Below are 18326 nucleotides of genomic sequence, written 5' to 3' on the forward strand. Positions count from 1 at the left end.
CGGAAGCTGGCCAGAAGGGTGCGCCCCCTGGTGGGCACCGAGAGGGCGAGCACCTGAGGGCCGACCGCCGCATCTGCTTAGCTGTGCCTTGGCTCTGCCAACCCTAACCACCAGCGGAGCGGGGCTCATGAGGACTTTGAGTCCTGAGTGAGGATGTCCTCATCAACAGTCCACACTGATGGCGGCGGTGTGCGTCAAGGGGCTCCCCCAGGGAAATCAGAGTCCAGGGGAGCTCGTCAGAAGGGGTGGGGCCTCACCTGCCAAAGCCGAGCTCGAGCCGGTGGCAGAAGTGGGGAGCCCCGAGCTACGTGAGAGCTGGAGTCCCTATGATCACTGCGTGATGAGCGGGCGCTGGGCCAGTGGGGTCACAGCCACTTACCCTTCCGGTACCTCCGTTTCCCCATCTGTGTAATGGGGGAGGGACTATGGCGAAAAACGAGAGGGCAGATTTCAATGCCTGACAGAGGGCCTGATCCACAGCCAGCAGTGTTTGTCCTGTTATCACCGGAGCCCCATCCTCAGACCCCACCCCACCCCCTGAGGTCCTGCAGCAGCAGACGTGGCTTCTCCAAGCTGGATTCCTCTGCTGGACGTGGGCATGGTGACACGGCACTGTGACGAGAGTGCATGTGGGGGCTCACCTCCGACCCGCCCTTCCCACCTGTCTCACAAGGTGGGTGCTTGGGCCCAGGGGCTGGTCCAGGGCCCCTTGGCAAACATGTGGCATTCCTTGAGACTGCTGGTACCCAAGCCTCCCTCAGCTGTCTGGGAACTGTCCTGCCTCACAGGTGTTGGAAGGGGGGGGACCAGCCTCTAGCCACAGATGCCTGACAGTCCAGACAGTCCCCCTCCTGGACTCCCTTGCAGCTAGGGCCTGGACTGGTCAGGTCCAGCAGCATCTTCCTGAAGAGAAAACACCAGGGTCTGAACCCCAGGACTGTGCTGAACAGAGAACAAGGCAGGGGGGAGGGGAGTCTGATGAGGCAGGCCAGGGTCTGCACCACCAGTCCCTCCCCCTGTGAGGGGGTCCCAGACCCATGGCCCCCAAGCTCATAACCGATCCTCAGCAAGAGACTGGACTCTTCTCTTGGCAAAGTGGGATACTCAACAGTTACTGATACTGGTATTTGGGGGTCCCCCATGAATGGGTGCCCCCCCAATGAAGACTCTAGCAATGGACGTGGGGACCACTGCTGTTTGCAGATGTGGACACCGAGACCCAGAGCGGGTATGACCTAAGCTTGCGCAGCCAGGAAGCCACAGACCGAGATGAGAACCCAAGTAGGTCTGGCACCAGGCCAGTCCTGCCATTAAGCATCATTTGGTCTCTAAGACAGCAGTGGGGCCACCTGCTCTGGGCCCCCAGGTGGGCTGGATGAAACCCATCTCCCGCCACCTCCTCTCCAGGCTCAAGGACGAGGAACTGGTGCCCAGGGCCTCCCACACGGTGGGGAGTCCGAGGTGGGGCCGCCCACACAGAACCTGGGACTCTGACCACACCTCTCATCGACAACTTTATTACTCTCCAGATGCTGGTGAACTGTCTCCGCGGTGCTTCCCAGGAACAGGCATTTCTGTCCATCACGTGCCTTCCCGGCCGCAGAGAGGGGCGAGACCAAGAAGCCCACTAGCAGAGCCCCATCCGTCACCCCTTCCCCCCCTCCCCCGCTGGGGAGGGGTCTCCTAGGGACAAGATCCCGTCTTCTTCCTCCAGCCTCCTCTGGATCCAGGGCCCACCAGCCGCCCCTGCCCTGCGCTCTGCTCCTGGGCTCCTGCGCGGCCTCGCTCAGCCCTGGGGCGGCAGGCAGGTGGAGGGAAGGGGGAGGCGGGGCTCGTGGACGCACCTGCACGAAGTGGGAAGGCCTAGGAGGCCGCGGGAACCGAAGAGGAAGTGTGGCCCGGGGCAGAACGCGCAACGGGAACAGAAGGGGTCAGCCTGGGGCTGNAAAAAAAAAAAAAAAAAAAACCAGTAGAAGGTCTTCCCGCACTCGCAGCAGGCGTGCGGCTTCTCGCGCGCAGGCAGCGGGCGCAGGGCCGGCCCGGGGCCGCCGGGGTGCGTGCCGCGATGGCGCCGCAGGTGCTCCTTGCGCCGGAAGGCCTTGCCGCACTCGGGGCAGGCGTGCGGCTTCTCACCCGAGTGGCTCTGCCGGTGCCGCAGCAGGTGGGCGGGCTTCAGGGAGGCCTTGCCGCACTCGGGGCAGGAAGTGGTGCCCGGGGCCGCCGCCACCGCCGCTGCCATGAAGGGGGGCAGGCAGGGCGCAGGCGGCGCCGCGGGGGTCGGTGGAGGGCTGCCCGGCTCCTGCTTGTAGGGGCGGGAGGCCTGGGCGTCCCCCGTCGCCAGCACCTCAGCCCCGGGGGCTGCATCTCCTGCCGGGCAAAGGCACAGAGTGAGGGCTCTGCACGCGGCGGGCAGGGCAGGGCACAGCGGGCGGGGGCAAGCCGGGGATCACGGCATCAGTTAGGAAGGGCCCTGCTGCTGCAAAGCCTAATGTCAGGAAACCACGGGGGAGCGGGAAGGGCTGACTGCAGGCTTCCTAGGCATCCTGTGTCCCGGGACGGCCCAGGCTCGTTATGCACGGCAGTCAGTGCCTAATACACGGATGCACGCGGAGGCACAGATGTGATAGAGGATGCGTGAAGGAAGAGGAGGGGTGTACCCACCAGCGCCCTGGTGGTTGGAAGAGTAGATGGAAGAGGGCACAGACGGCGGGGTGAAGGGCCGACGGATGGATGGATTGGTGGATAAGTGATAGATGGACGATAGGGCGCCTGGGTGGCTCAGTGGGTTAAGCGTCTGCCTTCCACTAGGGTCACGACCTCAGATCCTAGGACTGAGCCCTGCCTCGGCCTCCCTGCTCAGTGCAGAGTCAGCTTCTCCCTCTGTCCCTCCCCCTGCTCATGCTCTCTCTCTCTCAAATAAAAATCTTAAAAAAAATTCCTGGTTTAAAAAAAAATAATAGATGGATGATGGATAGATAGGTGGACAGATGGGTGGACGGGAATGGGTGGAGGAGAGGGGACAATGGGAGACAGAGGCATGAGTGAGGAGGGATGTGGACTGATGTGTGAAGAGTAGGTGGGTGGACTGCATGATGTGTGAAGGGGGTGGGTGGTGTCTGAGTGGGTATGGGGTAGACAAATGATGGGGGGGTAAGTCAGGTGGACAAATGAACCTCACATTTCCTTTTTCCAGGTTTTTAAACTGCTCTATGGAGTTCCAGGGACATAAGCCCCAGCTCATGACTCAGTTTACAAAAACGATCCCAGTGCAACAAAGAGAGTGTGACCTTCCTGCTCCCACCCATACATTTCCTCCACACCGGCCACCAGGTCCCCAGCCTCGGCGTCCGGGCCTCCTTTCCTGGGTGCAGAGATGCCTCCTATGGGGGCAGAAGCCACCGTCCCCACCCTGGCTCTGGCCTTGACTTGCGTGGCCTTAGGCAAGCTGCTTGAGCTCGCTGGATGGGGGTTTCTACGGCTAGCCGTGGGCTTCTAGAGAGCAGAGTGCACCAGCGGGCCGGCCAAAGGCAGTGCTGGCTGGGTGCACAGCAGTGTATTTAAAAATGTAAAAAACGTTTGAAAATCAGGCAGTGTCATAAAAACCCAAACTTTTGTCTCTTCTTGACAAAAAACTGTGGATGTAGTGGGCCCCATTCCCACGTGGCAACACAGGCTGCAGGAGAGCTGGGAAGACAGTGGCTGGCACACCGACAGCGGGTATGCGCGGCCCAGCGCAGGCTGTCCTGTCTGACCTCACTGTGCCCTCCGTGGGGGCATGTCTGATCCGCCTCCAGCCCTGGTACCCAGCTCGGGGCCTGCCAGGTGGCAGGGACACCAGGAATGTTCACTGAGCAAATGAATGCTGAGCAGGACGGGGACACCCTCAGGTGGGAGAGGAGCGTTGTGTGGGAGAGGGGGTGAGCTACTCACCTAAGGGCATCATGCCCACATCATCCTTGCCAACGGTCACCCCAGAGCCTTCTGTCACATCCTGAGGTACCCTCATCGCTGGTCCCTGAAATGAGAGATACCACACTCAGAAATGAGAAACCACAGCGAAATGAGAAGCCACCTCGAATTTTTCTCCCATGACCCCGACTACGTTCAGTCAAGTCCTATCACGTGCTCCGGGGAAGCCGGCCACCAGGCCTCCCGCCGGTCACCATGTGAGGGACCCGTCTGGGAAGCAGACCGTCGTCCAGCCCCCAGCTGACCCCCTCACGAGACCCTGAGTCAGATCCGCCCCACATTCCTGACCCACAGAAACTGTGTGAGACAACAAGTGTTTGTTGTTGCAAGCCTCTAAGTTTGGGGTGATCTGATACGTAGCAACGGACAACTGATACAGCTGCTTTAAATCCTAGACATGCCCTCCAGGCCCTGACCGAGCCCCCTCCCTGCCACCACGGCCCTGTGTGACGGACGAACAGCCCCTAGCCTGCCACCTACCACACTGCACTACTTAACAGCTTCACGGAACTTACGACGGATGTACTTATAAACGCATACATTTAAAGCATATGATCCAGGGAGTTTCCACAGGTACACACGCACGAAACTACCATCACGGCTGAGATGGCGAACGTATCTATCCGCCCCTCAGAGCTTCCTTGTGCACGGCTGGGGTCTCTGCCTCCCCGCACTGCCAATCAGCAAATGCTGATGCAGTTCCCGTCGCTACAGGGCTGTTTTCAGATTCTAGAAACGATACAGAACCACAGAGTAAATAGGTACTTTCAGGGGGGTTCTTTCATGCACCATAAGCATTTTGAGTGTAAGGATACTGGCCAACAGTTTTCTTTCTCGTGGTGTCTTCGGTTTGGCCCACAGGAGGATCTGGGAAGTGTACCTTCTTCGACTGCTGTCAAGTTCGTCTGGAGCTGCTATCACTTGTCCTGAAACGTTCGGCAGACAGAGCCAGCGGAACCGTCACACCGCATTTTTAGGCCTGTGCTTGCCCATCTCCTCCTACGGACTGTGGGCTCCTGGAGGGCAGGGCCCGGCCTGCCTTCCTTCTGTGGTATCCCCAGCGCCAGTCACTTTAATAACCGCTGTCGTGAGACGTAATTCGCCCACTGAGAATACAACTCCGTGGCTCTCAGTGCATTCAGAGTCGTGCGACCATCGCCAGTTTCAGAATATTTTCGTCACCTGCAAACTAAATCCCAACCCAGTAGCAGCCACTCCCCTTCCCAAGCCCCGGGAACCTCGTCTTCTTTCTGTGTCTGTGGATTTGCCTGTTCGGGATGCTGCGTTAACGGAATCTCGCAGCCCACAGTCCCTTCCGACTGGCCCCCTCCCCTTTCCACGTCGTGTCTTCGACTCCAGTGGGTGTCAGTGCTTCAGTCCCTTGCGTGGCTAGACCACGTTCTGCTCGTTCCAGTGGGCACACGGGTCGTTTCCACTTCTTGCTGATTACGGAGGCTGCTGCCCTGCTGCCACTCACCTCCCATCAGGACGAGCTGTGTGTGGACGTACACGCAGGAGTGAACTGCTGGCTCACAGGGCAGCACGTGCTGAACTGTCACAGGAACTGTCAGACGTCTCCCACTGCGACTGCCCCACTTCACATTCCCACCACCGGGGAAGCCGGCAGGGCTCCAGTTCCGGGTGCCTCTTCCCACAGTCCCCAGCAGACACCAAGTGAGTGAAAGATGGATGGGGAAATGGGTCAAACCGTCTGCCTTTGCTCTGATGAAGAAACACTTCCTGAAGAAGGGGGTCAAGATAAGGGGGTACCGAGGTGTGGAGTCAGGGTTTGGCATGAGGCCGACTAGGTACCTAGGTGCCTCCAGCCACAGACCTGCCTGTGGGACCCAAGCAAGTTACCTCCCACCCCGGGGTCAGGGCCGCGGGCCTGAGGTGGCACTCGGTCTCACGCCGAGTCCTGACCCAGACTGGCAGGTGCTGAGGGCACAGCAGGAAACTCCCCAGCACCCTGGCCCTCGGTGGGGCTCCAGCGACCCACAGGTGACGTCTGCCCCGGTGCGGGAGGCCAGCAGCAGGACACATGCCAGGTGCCCGCCACCACTGGCCTCTGTTGCAGGCCCCCCCCCCGCGAGCAGGGCCCGGGACGCCGCACCGCCAACAGGCTCTCCTGGTGATTCCAGGGCACACATCCTCTGGATGGCCTGGGGCCCTCTGGTTTGGGGTCCCAGACATGGGATAAGGACTGTGCAGAGACCAAGCCCCATCCACAAGGAGATAGGCAGAGTGGCCATGAGATGAGGTTGGAGCCCTGCACCAGGCACTGGGGGCTCAGTCTCTGGGGTACAGCAGAGGTTAGAAGCAGAATCTAGAGTCGGGGCCTGTGGGTTCTATTCCTCCTGCTGCCCCCTAACTAGCCCTGTGACCTCGGGCAAGTTGCTTGACTTCTCTGGGACTCATGCCATCATCTGGAGACAGAGAGTAACAGTATGCAGCACTGACCCCTCAGGGCTGGGTGAAGACAGGCAGGCCGGGCACACAATGGGATTTACAGGGGGCTCTTAGCCTCCCGAGGGGCTGAAGACTAGAGTCAGCCATGGGGGTATACAGCTGACCCCCGGTAAAAGCCTGGACGCCAGGCTGGGGAGCCTCCTCATCAGCATGGTCAGCACAACTTGGTGCTGTCCCCACGGCGCCCCCCAGAGAGGAGCTCTCCTGGACCCTGCCCCGTGTGCCTCTCCCTCGGCTGACTGAGCTCTGCGTCCCTTCACTGAAACGAATCGAACTGTGAGCACCCCAGCTCTCATCAAGTCCTGAGTCCTTCTCATGCACAACTGCGCCCAGGCTGGTCCTGGGGACCCCCGAACTTGCAGCCGGTATCAAAGCCAGGTGTCCTCGGGGGAACCCAAGCGCCGCACACAGAGCCGCCTGATGGCCAGCAATGCCCGTCTGGGGGCAGCTAGGTCACTTGGGTTCAAGTCTGAACTTCCCACCCTGCAGCTCGTTCACGTATTTATTGCAGCTCTACCGGCGAGGGGGCACAGGCCGCGGTGAGGAGGTGGGGGGTCTTTCTCCCGTAGACTCGGGGTCTGGCCAGAGTCCCGCTGACCACTCAACTTCATCAGCTCGGCAAGCCCTGCCGGATGCCCTCACCTCTGCGGCCGCGCTGCTGCCCTCGCCTTCCTGCCCGCACCACGGCTTCGGCTCTCACCTCTGCCGGGTCGCGGGGCTCTCTTCCTGTGCTGCCGGCTGCCGCCCCAGGACTCCCGGAGAGCTGACCTCCCGGAGGCACAGACCAGTGGGTGTTTCCTGTTGTGCTGACTACAGCCCGGGCTCTCCCCGCCTCTCTGCTCCTGCCGCCCCCCTGCCTTCCTTTGGGTTTCCTGGGCTGGCAGATACCCGGCCCCTGGCTATTGTGCGCCTGGGACCGGATGCGGGGGACTGACCGTGGCCGGGTCGGTCCCGCCGCGTCCACCTCCGTCACCTGCAGAACAGTCCAGGCTCTGCCTCCACAGACGTGACAGGAAACTTTGCACTGCCCACCTGCATCCAACGAAGGAAGCCTGGGGGTCACTCACTGCTCCCTGGCAAGCCCTTTTCTGACCACCTACTATGCCCCAGACGCTACTGAAAGCACCAGGGACACGTTAGTGAACAAGAAAGACAAGGTCCCTGCACTCGAGTACCTATGCTCCAGTCACTGCTACACAAACCATAAAAAAGTAGATTTCCTTGGGACGCCTGGGTGGCTTAGTTGGTGAAGCGTCTGCCTTCAGCTCAGGTCATGATCCCAGGGTCCTGGGATCGAGTCCTGCATCGGGCTCCCTGCTCAGTGGGGAGTCTGCTTCTCCCTCTGCCTGCTGCTCCCCATGCTTGTGCTTTCTCTCTCTCACACTCTAATANGAAAAAAATCTTAAAAAAAAAAAAAAAAAAAAAAAGGAATGATTTCCACGAGGCCAGCTCAGTCAGGCAGGGATTTCTCTCAGCCCCTGGAATCCGAGCAGCTGACAAGGGCCCTTAGAACCGTGGAGGCTCACATGCTGCCGGTGGCAATGCCAAATGCCACAGCCACTTCGGGAAGCAGTCTGGTGGTTTCTTCTAAAACCAAACATACCTGCCACAAAACCCAGCCCTCGCACTCCCCGCGACCCACTCTGGAGAAAGGAAAACTCGTGTTCACACAGACATGCACACCCAGGCATTTAAAGCAGCTGTATTCAAAACCACCCAACACTGGAGACCGCTTTTGGGTTCTTCAGGGGGGGAGGGACAGAGAAACTGGTGTCTACACCACAGGGATCTACTTGATGTGAAAAAGGAACCAACTCCTGACACACACAGCCACATGTGTCAATTTCAAAGGCCTCGTGCTGAGCCAAAGACCCAGCCCCCGAAGTTCGCACACTGAGTTCCTTTCTGGGCTTCCCCAGAAGACGGACCATGGACTGGCGGCACACGGGGGTCTGAGGCGACAGCACAGGTCTGCGTCCTGACCACCGTTACAATGAACCACCGACTGTCGACAATGCAGAAAACTGTACGTCCCCCCAAAAGTTAAAAAGACACTGAAGCCAACTGCCTGGGTGGTTCAATCAGTTGAGCGTCTGCCTTCGGCTCGGGTCACGGTCCCGGGGTCCTGGGATCGAGCCCCGCGTCATCGGGCTCCCTGCTCAGCGGGGAGTCTGCTTCTCTCTCTCTCCCTCTGCCTCTCCCCTCACTTGCACACTCTCTCAAGCAAAGAAATAAAGTCTCAAAAAAAAAAATCCACTGAAGCCATGGCCCCTCGCATGCCCGAGAGACCCACCACAGCGCTCTTCAAAGCTCCCACGTGTTCTGAGCAGCCGGGTGTGGAGCCGCGGCCTTACACCAGCGCGTGCACGACGCATCAGGGCAGGCTCTGCCGCTCACAGGGAGGACTCACACCTCAGACACCCTCGTCCCAGAGGCGTTTCCCAGACTCCAGCTCCAGGTCCCTTTGCCACAGTCTGAGTGCAATGGCCTGACGCCCAGGCTACCATCACTCTTCACACCTTTTGCTTTAATAAAATAGCTGCCCGTCCCACCAGCAACGGGGAAGCAGCATCAGAGGGGCCGTGGACGGTTCGGTGCGATCCACAGAACAGCATCACCCCAGTCCACCGACGCTCTGGCCGGCTCCCAGCCCGCGGCTGCTCTTACCAGAGAGGAGAGCAACGAAATGCCGGCATGCAGGGACATCTCCTCCCGGAGGCCGTCCGAGAGGCGCCAGAAACCATGACTGCACGAGAATCTGACGCCGTGCTCGCACACCACTTCCGATTCCTCTGGCACGCACAACAGTCGCTGATCCCGGAGTCGTGACCCTGTGACTTCATGTCGCAAAAGGGCTGGGACTTTGCAGGTGTGACCGAGGTAAGGGTCCGGACATGTGGGGACTGCCCCGGATTATGTGGACAGGCCCAGTATCATCATGACGGTCAGGAGAGGACATGACCTTGGAAGCAGAGGTCGAGTGAGGCCCACGGATGGATTCTTCCCTGGAGCCGCCAGAAGGAACACAGCCCTGCCCACACCCAGGTTTCCGCCAGACCCGAGTCTGACGCCTGGCCTGCAGAAGTCCAAGTAAGTTCGTCTGCGCTGTCTTTAAGGCACCGGCTCTGCGGTGATGTGTTACGGTGCAGTGACAGGGAACAGAGAAGCGGCAGCGAAGAGAGGTAACGGAGGGGTGAGGCTGGTCCCAGGAAGCGGGGGACAGCATATCACAGGGAGCCGGGCCAGAGAGGGGAAGGGGACTGACAAGACCACGGCTGCATCCCGAGCACCCGACAGCCCTCACACTGGACATTCTGCCATCTTTCTGACTCCTCCCCCCGCCATCCAACGACCTCTGACCCCGTGCTGNCCCCGCCCCCCCCCCCCCCCGTGCCCGCCAGCCTCTCCGCGGCCTCGAGGCCCATGCACTGGCTGTTCCCTCAGCCTGCTCACGCTCCTCATGGCTGTTTGCGTAGCTGCCGCCGCTCACCACAGGGTCACATGTGGCTGCTGAGCACTTGAGAAGGTGACAAGTGCCACCTGCCAAGATGGTAACAGCTTGGATACACTGAGTTCAAAAATCAAATCCGCTTGTTCCTTTCCACCCTTTCTAACGTGCTACTAGAACGTTCAGGATTACAGACAGGGCTCACGAACTATTTCTCACTGGACAGCGTGGCTCTGAACTGGGGGTCAGCGGGCTGTTCCTGCAATGGACCAAAAGTAAAGGTTTTCAGCTCTTGCGGGCCGTCTGTCTGCATCCACACTGCCCCACTCAGTCCTTGTGGCCACCGCGTGAAGGGACAGGCCTGGCTGTGCAACCCGGGAGGTTCTGTCATGCTCCACAAAACCGGGCGGGGGCAGGCTTGGCGCACAGGCTCCAGTCGGGTGACCCCTTGCCTTCAGTAAAGCATTTAGCCTCACCCAAAGGGAGGGCTGGCCTCTGCCCTTAGCCACTGGGAGGTGACCTCTAAGGCCCTGGGCCATCCTACCCGACAGGAGTATCTGTGCGTGGGGGCTTTGGGCGACACGGGACAGTCCAACAGGATAGTTTATATCGGAGACGTTCAGACACCCAGGATCTGCTCAGCCTCCGGGGGGCTGGAGGGCAAAGGGGGTCATGCCTGCATGGCGGAGCCCAACAGAAACTCCGGGCACCAAGGCTCAAGGAGCCACCCCGGCTGGCGATCCCGCACGCACGTTGTCACGAACTGTGGCTAGGAGAGGACAGCTGGAGGTCCGTGCACGGGGCTGGGCTGGAGCCCTGTACCTCGTCCCTCCACTGACCGGATCTGGGTCCTTCGGCCAGGACAAATCCCAAATGTGAGCAAGACAGTTTTCGGACGGTTCTGGGTCCCTCTCCTGAATCGTTCAACAGGAGGGCAGCCTCGGAGACCCCCAAAGTTGCCGTGAGAGTCAGAAGGGAGGGCGGTCTCGGGGACCACCCCTCTGCACTGCGCTAGCAGCCTGATGCTCACGCCCGCCCCAAAGCCTCCCCACTCTCAATTGTGCCCCGAGACCAGCGGCCCTCCAGATAGCAGAGCCGAGGCAGCAAGGGGCGAAGCCAGTTTCCAGCCAGGGGAGGCAGCGGCTAAGGGACGCGAGTGCGAGCAGGCCCCCCACCCCCGCTGACCCCGCGCTCACCCAGAGCTCCTCCAGCAGGTCCACGGCCTCCTCGCCGCTCTGGGGCTGCCGGCTGCACACCCAGGCCTGGATGTCGGCAGGCAGGGCGCTCAGAAACTGCTCCAGCACCAGCAGCTCCAGCATCTGCTCCTTGGTGTGCAGCTCGGGCCGCAGCCAGTCTCGGCACAGCTCACGCAGCAGGCCCAGGGCCTCACGGGGGCCCGGCGCGTCACCCAGGTGAAAGTGCCGAAAGCGGTGCCATGGCGAGTCCAGCGTCAGGCCCTCGGTCGTCTGGGCTTCCTGCTTCACGGGCTGGGGAGACGGGACCTCCATGGGGGTCTGTGAGCCCCACAGGGACAGCAGCGCCTGTGGGAGGGGAGTTCAGCACGGTCAGAGCCCAGCTCAGTCACTCGAGAGACCAGTGCCTCCTGCTGGGTGCACCCCGAGCGTGCCCACGTAGGAGACTAGTGACCTGGGGTAAGTGGTGGAGCCTCTGCGCCTCAGTTTCCCCCACAGTTCGAGGTGCTCACCTACCTTACGCAGCCGAGGGAGGAGTGCCTCAGAAGGAAGATGCCCATGGGCTGTTGGGCCCGGGGGGAGCCCTGCGCGCAACAGGTGCCAAAGGAAGGGAGGTTCGGATCCCCGTCCTGGCACGGCACGGGCTCAGATCCGGGTGGCCGTGGGCCCTGCTGTTCCTCAGTCTCCTTCCTCAGCTCCGTGTGAGGAACAGACACGGAGACAGCTGGGACCAGAGCACAGCACCCGCAAGCGCTCAGAGCGCCCTGAGCTCTCGTCAGTGCCACTGTCATTGTAACTGCTCGCCCCGATGACACGCAAACCCCGCGTCCCCAGCGTCCCCTGCAGCAGATGCCTCAGGATGCCTATTCCAAAGCCACCCCCAACCGCTTCCTTATTCACGGTCCCCCAAATGCACATGAAGCTCTAACCGCAGCACCACGGTATCCGGAGGTGGGCGTGGGGAGACGACCGGGTGCACATGAATGGTGGCTGAAGCTGGTACGAGCTTCGGTTAGAAGACGAGTAAGTCGTGGGGGGGGTCTGACGTAGCGCATGGCAACCGGGGTTCACGAGACTGTGCTGCCTGCTTGGAAGCTGCTAGGGGAGTGAGCTTACAAGTTCTCATCACAAGAAAAAACGGGGTGACTATGCGAGTTGACAGACGTGAACTGAACTCACCGTGGCGGCCACGTCACAACGTACCTACGTCAGATCATCACGTGTAACACAACGCTATATGCTGATGACATCTCAGTAAAAACGGAAAAAGAGACTAAGAGAAGCCACAAGGACGAGGTCCGAATCTGACGGGATCGGTGCCCTTAGAGGAACACAACTCTCTCGACGCACTCTGCCACGTGAGATAAGCAGGCTGCCACTGCAGCCCAGACATGAATCTGCCTGCACCTGACCTTGGACTCTGGCTCCAGAACCGAGAGAAACAAAGGTCTGTTGTGGAAACCCCCAGTCTGTGGTATTCCTGCGGCTGCCCGAGCTGCCTGATACACTGATGGGCCCCCACTCATGCCTGGGGATTGGGAAACGTGGTGGACTGCAGGACTTGGCCTACATCCACTCTCCCCTTCCTCCTTTGTGTAATCCCCCCACCCCCCCAAGGAAGCTGTGTGCCCTCCACTTCCTCTTCCCTGCTCCTGAAGAAGGGGACCCAGACGCAGCAGTGGTTCCACCAGGGGTGACGTGACCCCAGTAGACAACCGGAAATGTCTGGAGGTTTTTGACTGTTGGATGGGGGTAGGGGAACACTGTTGCTGGCATCCAGCGAGCAGCTGGGGATCCTACAGCCCCCAGGGCAGCCCACGGCACAGAATGATCCAGCCCCAAATCTTGACAGCACTAAGGCTGAGAGACCCCGGCCTGGAAGAGAGGTCCTCATGTGGTCCAAGGACCCGTGGCGTACTGCGGGGTCAGAACTGTTTCATCATGACAGTAAGACATTATCTGCCTCTTTCACTGTCCTCTCCTGAGTGTCTCCTGAGGGGTCTTCCAGAGGCTGCAGGAATACAGGCTGCATGCAGAAGCAGAGGCAAAACCCAGCCGTCTTCTTTTACATCAGGCATTGGAGAGATTCACAGAAAAATAATCCCACACTTCCAATTTTTGTTTTGGAAAACAGTTATTTTCCATTTCAAAAATTTTATTTATGTCAATATATGAAAGATCGATTATTTCTACTTCTAAATACATTAATACCTGGAAATTTTTTTGACCTTACATTTCAATATGAGACACACCCATAGATATAACTGCTATAAATAAAAATGCTTTGGAATCTCCAGTAATTTTTAAGAATATAAAGGGGTCCTGAGTTTAAAACGCTTGAGAACCACTAGGACTGGGATCGGCAAACAGCCACCTGTGGGCCAGATCTGGCCTGCAGCCTATTTTTTTTTTTTTAAAGATTTTTTTTTTTTTTTTGACAGAGATAGACAGCCAGCGAGAGAGGGAACCACAAGCAGGGGGAGTGGGAGAGGAAGAAGCAGGCTCCCAGCGGAGGAGCCCGATGTGGGACTCGATCCTGGAACGCTGGGATCATGCCCTGAGCCGAAGGCAGACGCCTAACGATTGCGCTACCCAGGCGCCCCATTTTTTTTTTATTTTATTTTTCAGTAATCTCTACACCCAATGTGGGGCTTGAACCTACAACCCTGAGATCAAGAGTCACATGTTCTACCAAGTAAGCCAGCCAGTTGCCCCTTTTTTAAAAAAATTTTTTAAATGATTTTTTATTGATTTTATTTGAAAGAGAGATAGCGAGAGAGAAAGCACAAGCAAGGGGGAGAGAGAGAGAAGCAGACTCCCTGCTGAGCAGGGAGCCCAACATGGGGCTTGATCCCAGGACTCTCAGCCGAAGGGAGACACTTAACCGACTGAGCCACTCAGCTGCCAGCTTTTTCTTTTTAAATAAAGTTTTATTGGTATATGGCCATGCCTACTTGCTCATGCACCGTCCATGGCTGCTTTTGACTTCGGAAGGCAAACCTGAATAGATTCGCAGACTGAATAGCCCCCAAAGCTGCCCACATGTTAGAAATATTTACTATCTGGCTCTTTCCAGAAATGTTTGCCAACCCCTGACCTAAAGGACAGTGGGAGACAAGACAGAAGGGATCCTGGATGACCCAACCTAGAACACCGCTGCATTGTCAGAAAACAAGTTTTCCTGACTTGAGCCACTGTATTTTGGGGCCTCCTTGCCATAGCAGCTTGCTCTCGATCACGACTACAGAACAGTTCTCTTGACCACAAGGCAGGAGGTAGACAGGGGCTCTGACCAATGAAATTTAACAGAAAGTCTGTGTTGGAACGACTTCCCTTTTGATACGAGATATTTCTGCGGCCACCCGCATTTTGCAGCAGAGAAAGGAGGTCAAGAGAGAATATCTTTGGCTCTGAGGCACAGGCTGTGAGTGGCTGGGCTGAAAGGACCCCCTGAGAGCCCAAGTCCAAAGCCCGGGCTCTTAACTGCAATGCCACTGACCATGGACATCATCTCTTCGTTGGGCCGGCCCCCATAGCCCCCCTCAGCACCTCCCTGCTCCCGAGCCTGCCACCCTAGATGCAAATCAACCCATAGTAATGAGAAAGGGTTTTTTACCCTCAATACAAATCACATTATGTCACTTCCCCACTCAAAACCCTCTGACTGCTTCCTTGCTACACAAGGTCTCACGTCTGCCTACCTTTCTTGTCTCTTATCATTCTACCTCTGGCTCTCTCTACTCCAGCCACACTGGCTCCTTGATTATATTCTCAGGGCCTTTGTACCTGCTATTCTCTCCCCCCTCCTCTTTGCTGGCTGGCTCAGCTGGCTCCTTCTCTTCTTTGAGGCCTCCACTCAATTTCCCCTACTCGGAGAACCTCCTCCAATCATCCGATTAACATAGCATCCACACACCCTACCCTGTAGTTACTATCCCATCACCTTTACTAACTTTCTTTTAGTGTTTAACAAGACGGTGTTATATTTCTGTGTGGTCTTCTCTCACGAGAACTGAAGCTTCAGGAGAGCAAGAGACCACATACACAGAGCCCAGCATGCTGGCTCGCACTCAAGAAAATTTATGGGATGATCAATCCTATGAGACTAGTATCATTGCCCCCATTTTGCAAATGGGGAAGATGAAGACATCTTGCCCAAAGCCACCCAGCTAATAGAGCCTAAACTCACACCCAGGTCTGCCTGGTTCCACGGCCTGTCTGCAATCACCTCCCGCCCACCCATCCCTCCATGCGAGGACTGCCGAGGCTGGGAGTGGCGGGGAAGGCTTCCCAGAAGATGTGGGCCAGAGCTGAGTCTCCAAAGATTCACAGAAGCTTGCCCTGCTGTGAGAAAGATCCTTCCGGGATGGGACTGGAATCAGACCTCAGGGAGCAAGCTGAAGGGTCCCACAGTCTCGGGGGGGGGGGTGTTATGGGTATCCACCAGCTGTCCACTGTGAGTTGAGAGCAGGGCCAGTTGGTCCCTTCTCTGGGTCCTGGGGTCACCACATACTAAGCGGTAAGTAAGGCCATTCCACCACGTAAACCAATCCTTATCATCCACTGCAGGTTCAGGGCCCCCTGGGGATGCCAGAGCGCTGTGTGCTAAGGTGACACGAACACTGCCGTGTCAAGGAGCACCATCCAGCCCAGCCAGGCACCCTGGAGGCCTCAGGAGACAGCCGCTGAGTGGGCTCTGCTTCCCACTGCCCCACAAGAGCGTCCCAACAGCCCTGTGCGTTGGGCACCCGTGAGGAGAACCGAACACTCAGAGGCAGGATTCAAACCTGGAACTGTGGGACTCCAGAGCCCATGCTGTTTGCACCCAGCACCTCTGCACGGCGCGTTCAGTTAACTAAACGGTTAAGAGGGGGCTCTGGACCTTGGCTGCCTCGCTTCCACTTCCAGCTCTCCCATTTACCTAGTGCGTCACCCTGGACCCATGACTTGCCTCTCTGTGGGCTGAATTTCTCCACCTGTAAACCAGGATCATAATAGCTCCTTCCCCACAAGGGGTTGCTAGGAATATGAATTAGCAGTGGCCCAGCATACAGTAAGTCTCAATGAAGACCTGCGTGTCTGCTGCTGGGTTTCCAAACCTCGGCGCTACTGGTACGTGGAGCAGCGTCATTCTGCGTGGTGGCAGCCATCCTCATGCCATGTGAAAGGTTTATCAGCATCCCTAGCCCTTTTCCACCCCGTGCCAGTGGTTGTCTCCCCAACTCCCCAACTGTGACAACCCAACAGGTTTCCAGATACTGCCATTTATCCCCTGGGAGGCAGAATGCCCCCCCACCCCGCCCGGCTGAAAGCCACTGGTCCACTGGACAAATATTTACTCGGAGCACAAGGGCTCTGGAGCAAAGCCCGGTTCTGCAGCCGACTAGCTATTTGTCCTTGGACAAAGTACAACAGCACCTTTCACACACGGGCTCTCCATTTCCTGGGCTGTAAAACGGGGAGAAAACCCCTACTGATCCGAGAGTCGCCGCTGAGTGCAAGACGCAAGGAAAACAAAGATGCCGAGAGCAGTACGGGGCGCCCCCTAAGCGCTCTACCGGAGTGGGAGCTGCACCCACTGCCACCCCGGGAGGCGATGCGGACACCGCGATCCACCCAAAAGGCGCACGCACGCAAACCTAACGAGCCACCGCAAGAGGGGACCAGCCCTCCAACAGGGGGCACAGAGGGTGACTGGAGGCTGGCCGGGGGGCAGCTTCGGGACGCGAACACACCCTGGTGCACTCTCCACCCGCCGGCCAACCGCCTCCCGTGCACCAAGCCCCCGTCGTGGGCGCTCGGCACCCGCAGAGAGGAGCGCGGCGGTCACCCTCACTCTCGGACGCCCCGAACTCCGCGCAAGGGCTAGCGCCCGCGGAAGCCCCCCACCCGCCCCAGGACCCGGCCCAACACCCCTTTCCCCCCCTCGCTCACCTCACTCTCCCAGACGAGGCCCCCCAAGTCCCCTCACTTGGTGCACATGCGCACAAAGCTCACCGGGACTCCATGCCCCGGCAGGCTTTGCGCCAAACCCCTCCGGCCTCCTCCCCTCCAACACTCAGACACCGAGGCGTCCGTTCCGCCCCTCACCTTCGGTCCCTCACCCCCCGCCCCGCCGGCCTCACCCAGAACTACATTTCCCAGGAAGCATCGCGGCAAAGGACGCTTCCCATTGGCCGCTCGCCGTGAAGAATCTCGCACGCCCGTCTCCAAATAGCTCTGAACTACACTTTCCAAGGTGCATCGAGCACGGCCAGCGGCCTATTAGCCCAAGCAAACAAGGCCTCTCGAGCGCCAGGCTTTGAACTACATTTCCCAGAATACCCGCAGGGCTTCCCATTGGCTCTCGCGCGGACCCGTGCATGCGCAGACGTACCGACGGGGAGGTCGAGGGAGGGAGAAGGCGGGGTCATGGCGGCGTTGTCCTGAGGCAGGTGGAGGTTGGACGCCGGCGGGCGCTCGGGAAATGAAAACCCTGGGCCGTAGCGGTCGGCAGTCGAGGAGGAGGGGCCCGGCCAGAGTTCTGCGCTTCCTTGACAACGGGTCGAGTCTCGTCCCCTACTCTGCCCGGGCGGCGCTGACAAGGTCCGAGGTGGGCTCGCATTGCGACGCGCGTGGGTGGGGCCGACCTGCGCACCTTGGTTCCGCTCCCCCGGTGTGAGGCCGGCGCACAGCGTCTGGCCTCAGTGTCCCCTTCTGCGTGAATCGGAGAAGGGTGCTGCTGGTCACAGGTCCTTGGCCTGCTCCCATCGGACAGGACACCTGCCTCAGTTTCCCCATCTCGGAAACGAGAAGAGTTGGTTTTTAGAGCGGGAAGAAATCTTAAGAGATGGGCCGAAGCTCTGTCTGAGGACGGCTCACACAAGCCGCGTGGGCCCGGGCGCAGCGCTAGACATCGTCCGCACCTCCCCGTTCATTAAACAGACAGTAACTTTCCCCCAGGTTTACTTACCTGAGGTTAAGGGCCCACCTCTCTGCCCCCTCTTCCCTCTTGCTTCATGAATTCCAGCCATACCGGCCTCCTTTTTGCTGCAGGAACACAGCTGATCTTTTTCCCCACTCACATCCCGTCGCCCACTTGACACCGCAAACCTAGGGTGGGTTGGAGCTTCCCTCCTACTCGCCTCTGAGAAGATGAATCCGTCATTCGTCCAGATGTACAGGCCAGACATGGAGGGGTCGCCCTTGATTCTACTTGTCCATCACTCCCCACATCCAGTCCATCAGCAGGTCCTGTTGGCGCTGCG

General features: G+C 58.8%; 1 protein-coding gene across 1 annotated transcript; it reads right to left on the bottom strand.

Moving 5' to 3' along the window:
• Nucleotides 1–782: 782 nt before the first annotated feature.
• ZNF444 (zinc finger protein 444) lies at nucleotides 783–17370 on the bottom strand. Its single transcript, XM_034638071.1, has 5 exons — nucleotides 17205–17370; nucleotides 11083–11427; nucleotides 3931–4015; nucleotides 1968–2367; nucleotides 783–903 (listed from the first exon to the last, which is right to left on the bottom strand). The coding sequence occupies exons 2-5, from the start codon at nucleotides 11392–11394 to the stop codon at nucleotides 783–785; spliced, it is 918 nt and encodes a 305-aa protein (XP_034493962.1). The 5' UTR covers nucleotides 11395–11427; nucleotides 17205–17370.
• Between the last annotated feature and the right edge of the window lie 956 nt (nucleotides 17371–18326).

Source organism: Ailuropoda melanoleuca, chromosome 12 (genome assembly GCF_002007445.2).
Source record: "Ailuropoda melanoleuca isolate Jingjing chromosome 12, ASM200744v2, whole genome shotgun sequence".
NCBI lineage: Eukaryota > Metazoa > Chordata > Mammalia > Carnivora > Ursidae > Ailuropoda > Ailuropoda melanoleuca.

What these genes read in the sequence shown, in the direction of transcription:
- ZNF444 (XM_034638071.1), bottom strand. Translation starts at nt 11,394, where the DNA reads ATGGAGGTCCCGTCTCCCCAGCCCGTGAAGCAGGAAGCCCAGACGACC. An exon ending in ACCTGCTGGAGGAGCTCTGG is followed by an intron (nt 4,016 to 11,082) that starts GTGAGCGCGGGG and finishes CTCTCATTTCAG; the next exon opens with GGACCAGCGATGAGGGTACC. An exon ending in TGCGGGAAGACCTTCTACTG is followed by an intron (nt 904 to 1,967) that starts GTTTTTTTTTTT and finishes TTTTCTCTTCAG; the next exon opens with GAAGATGCTGCTGGACCTGA.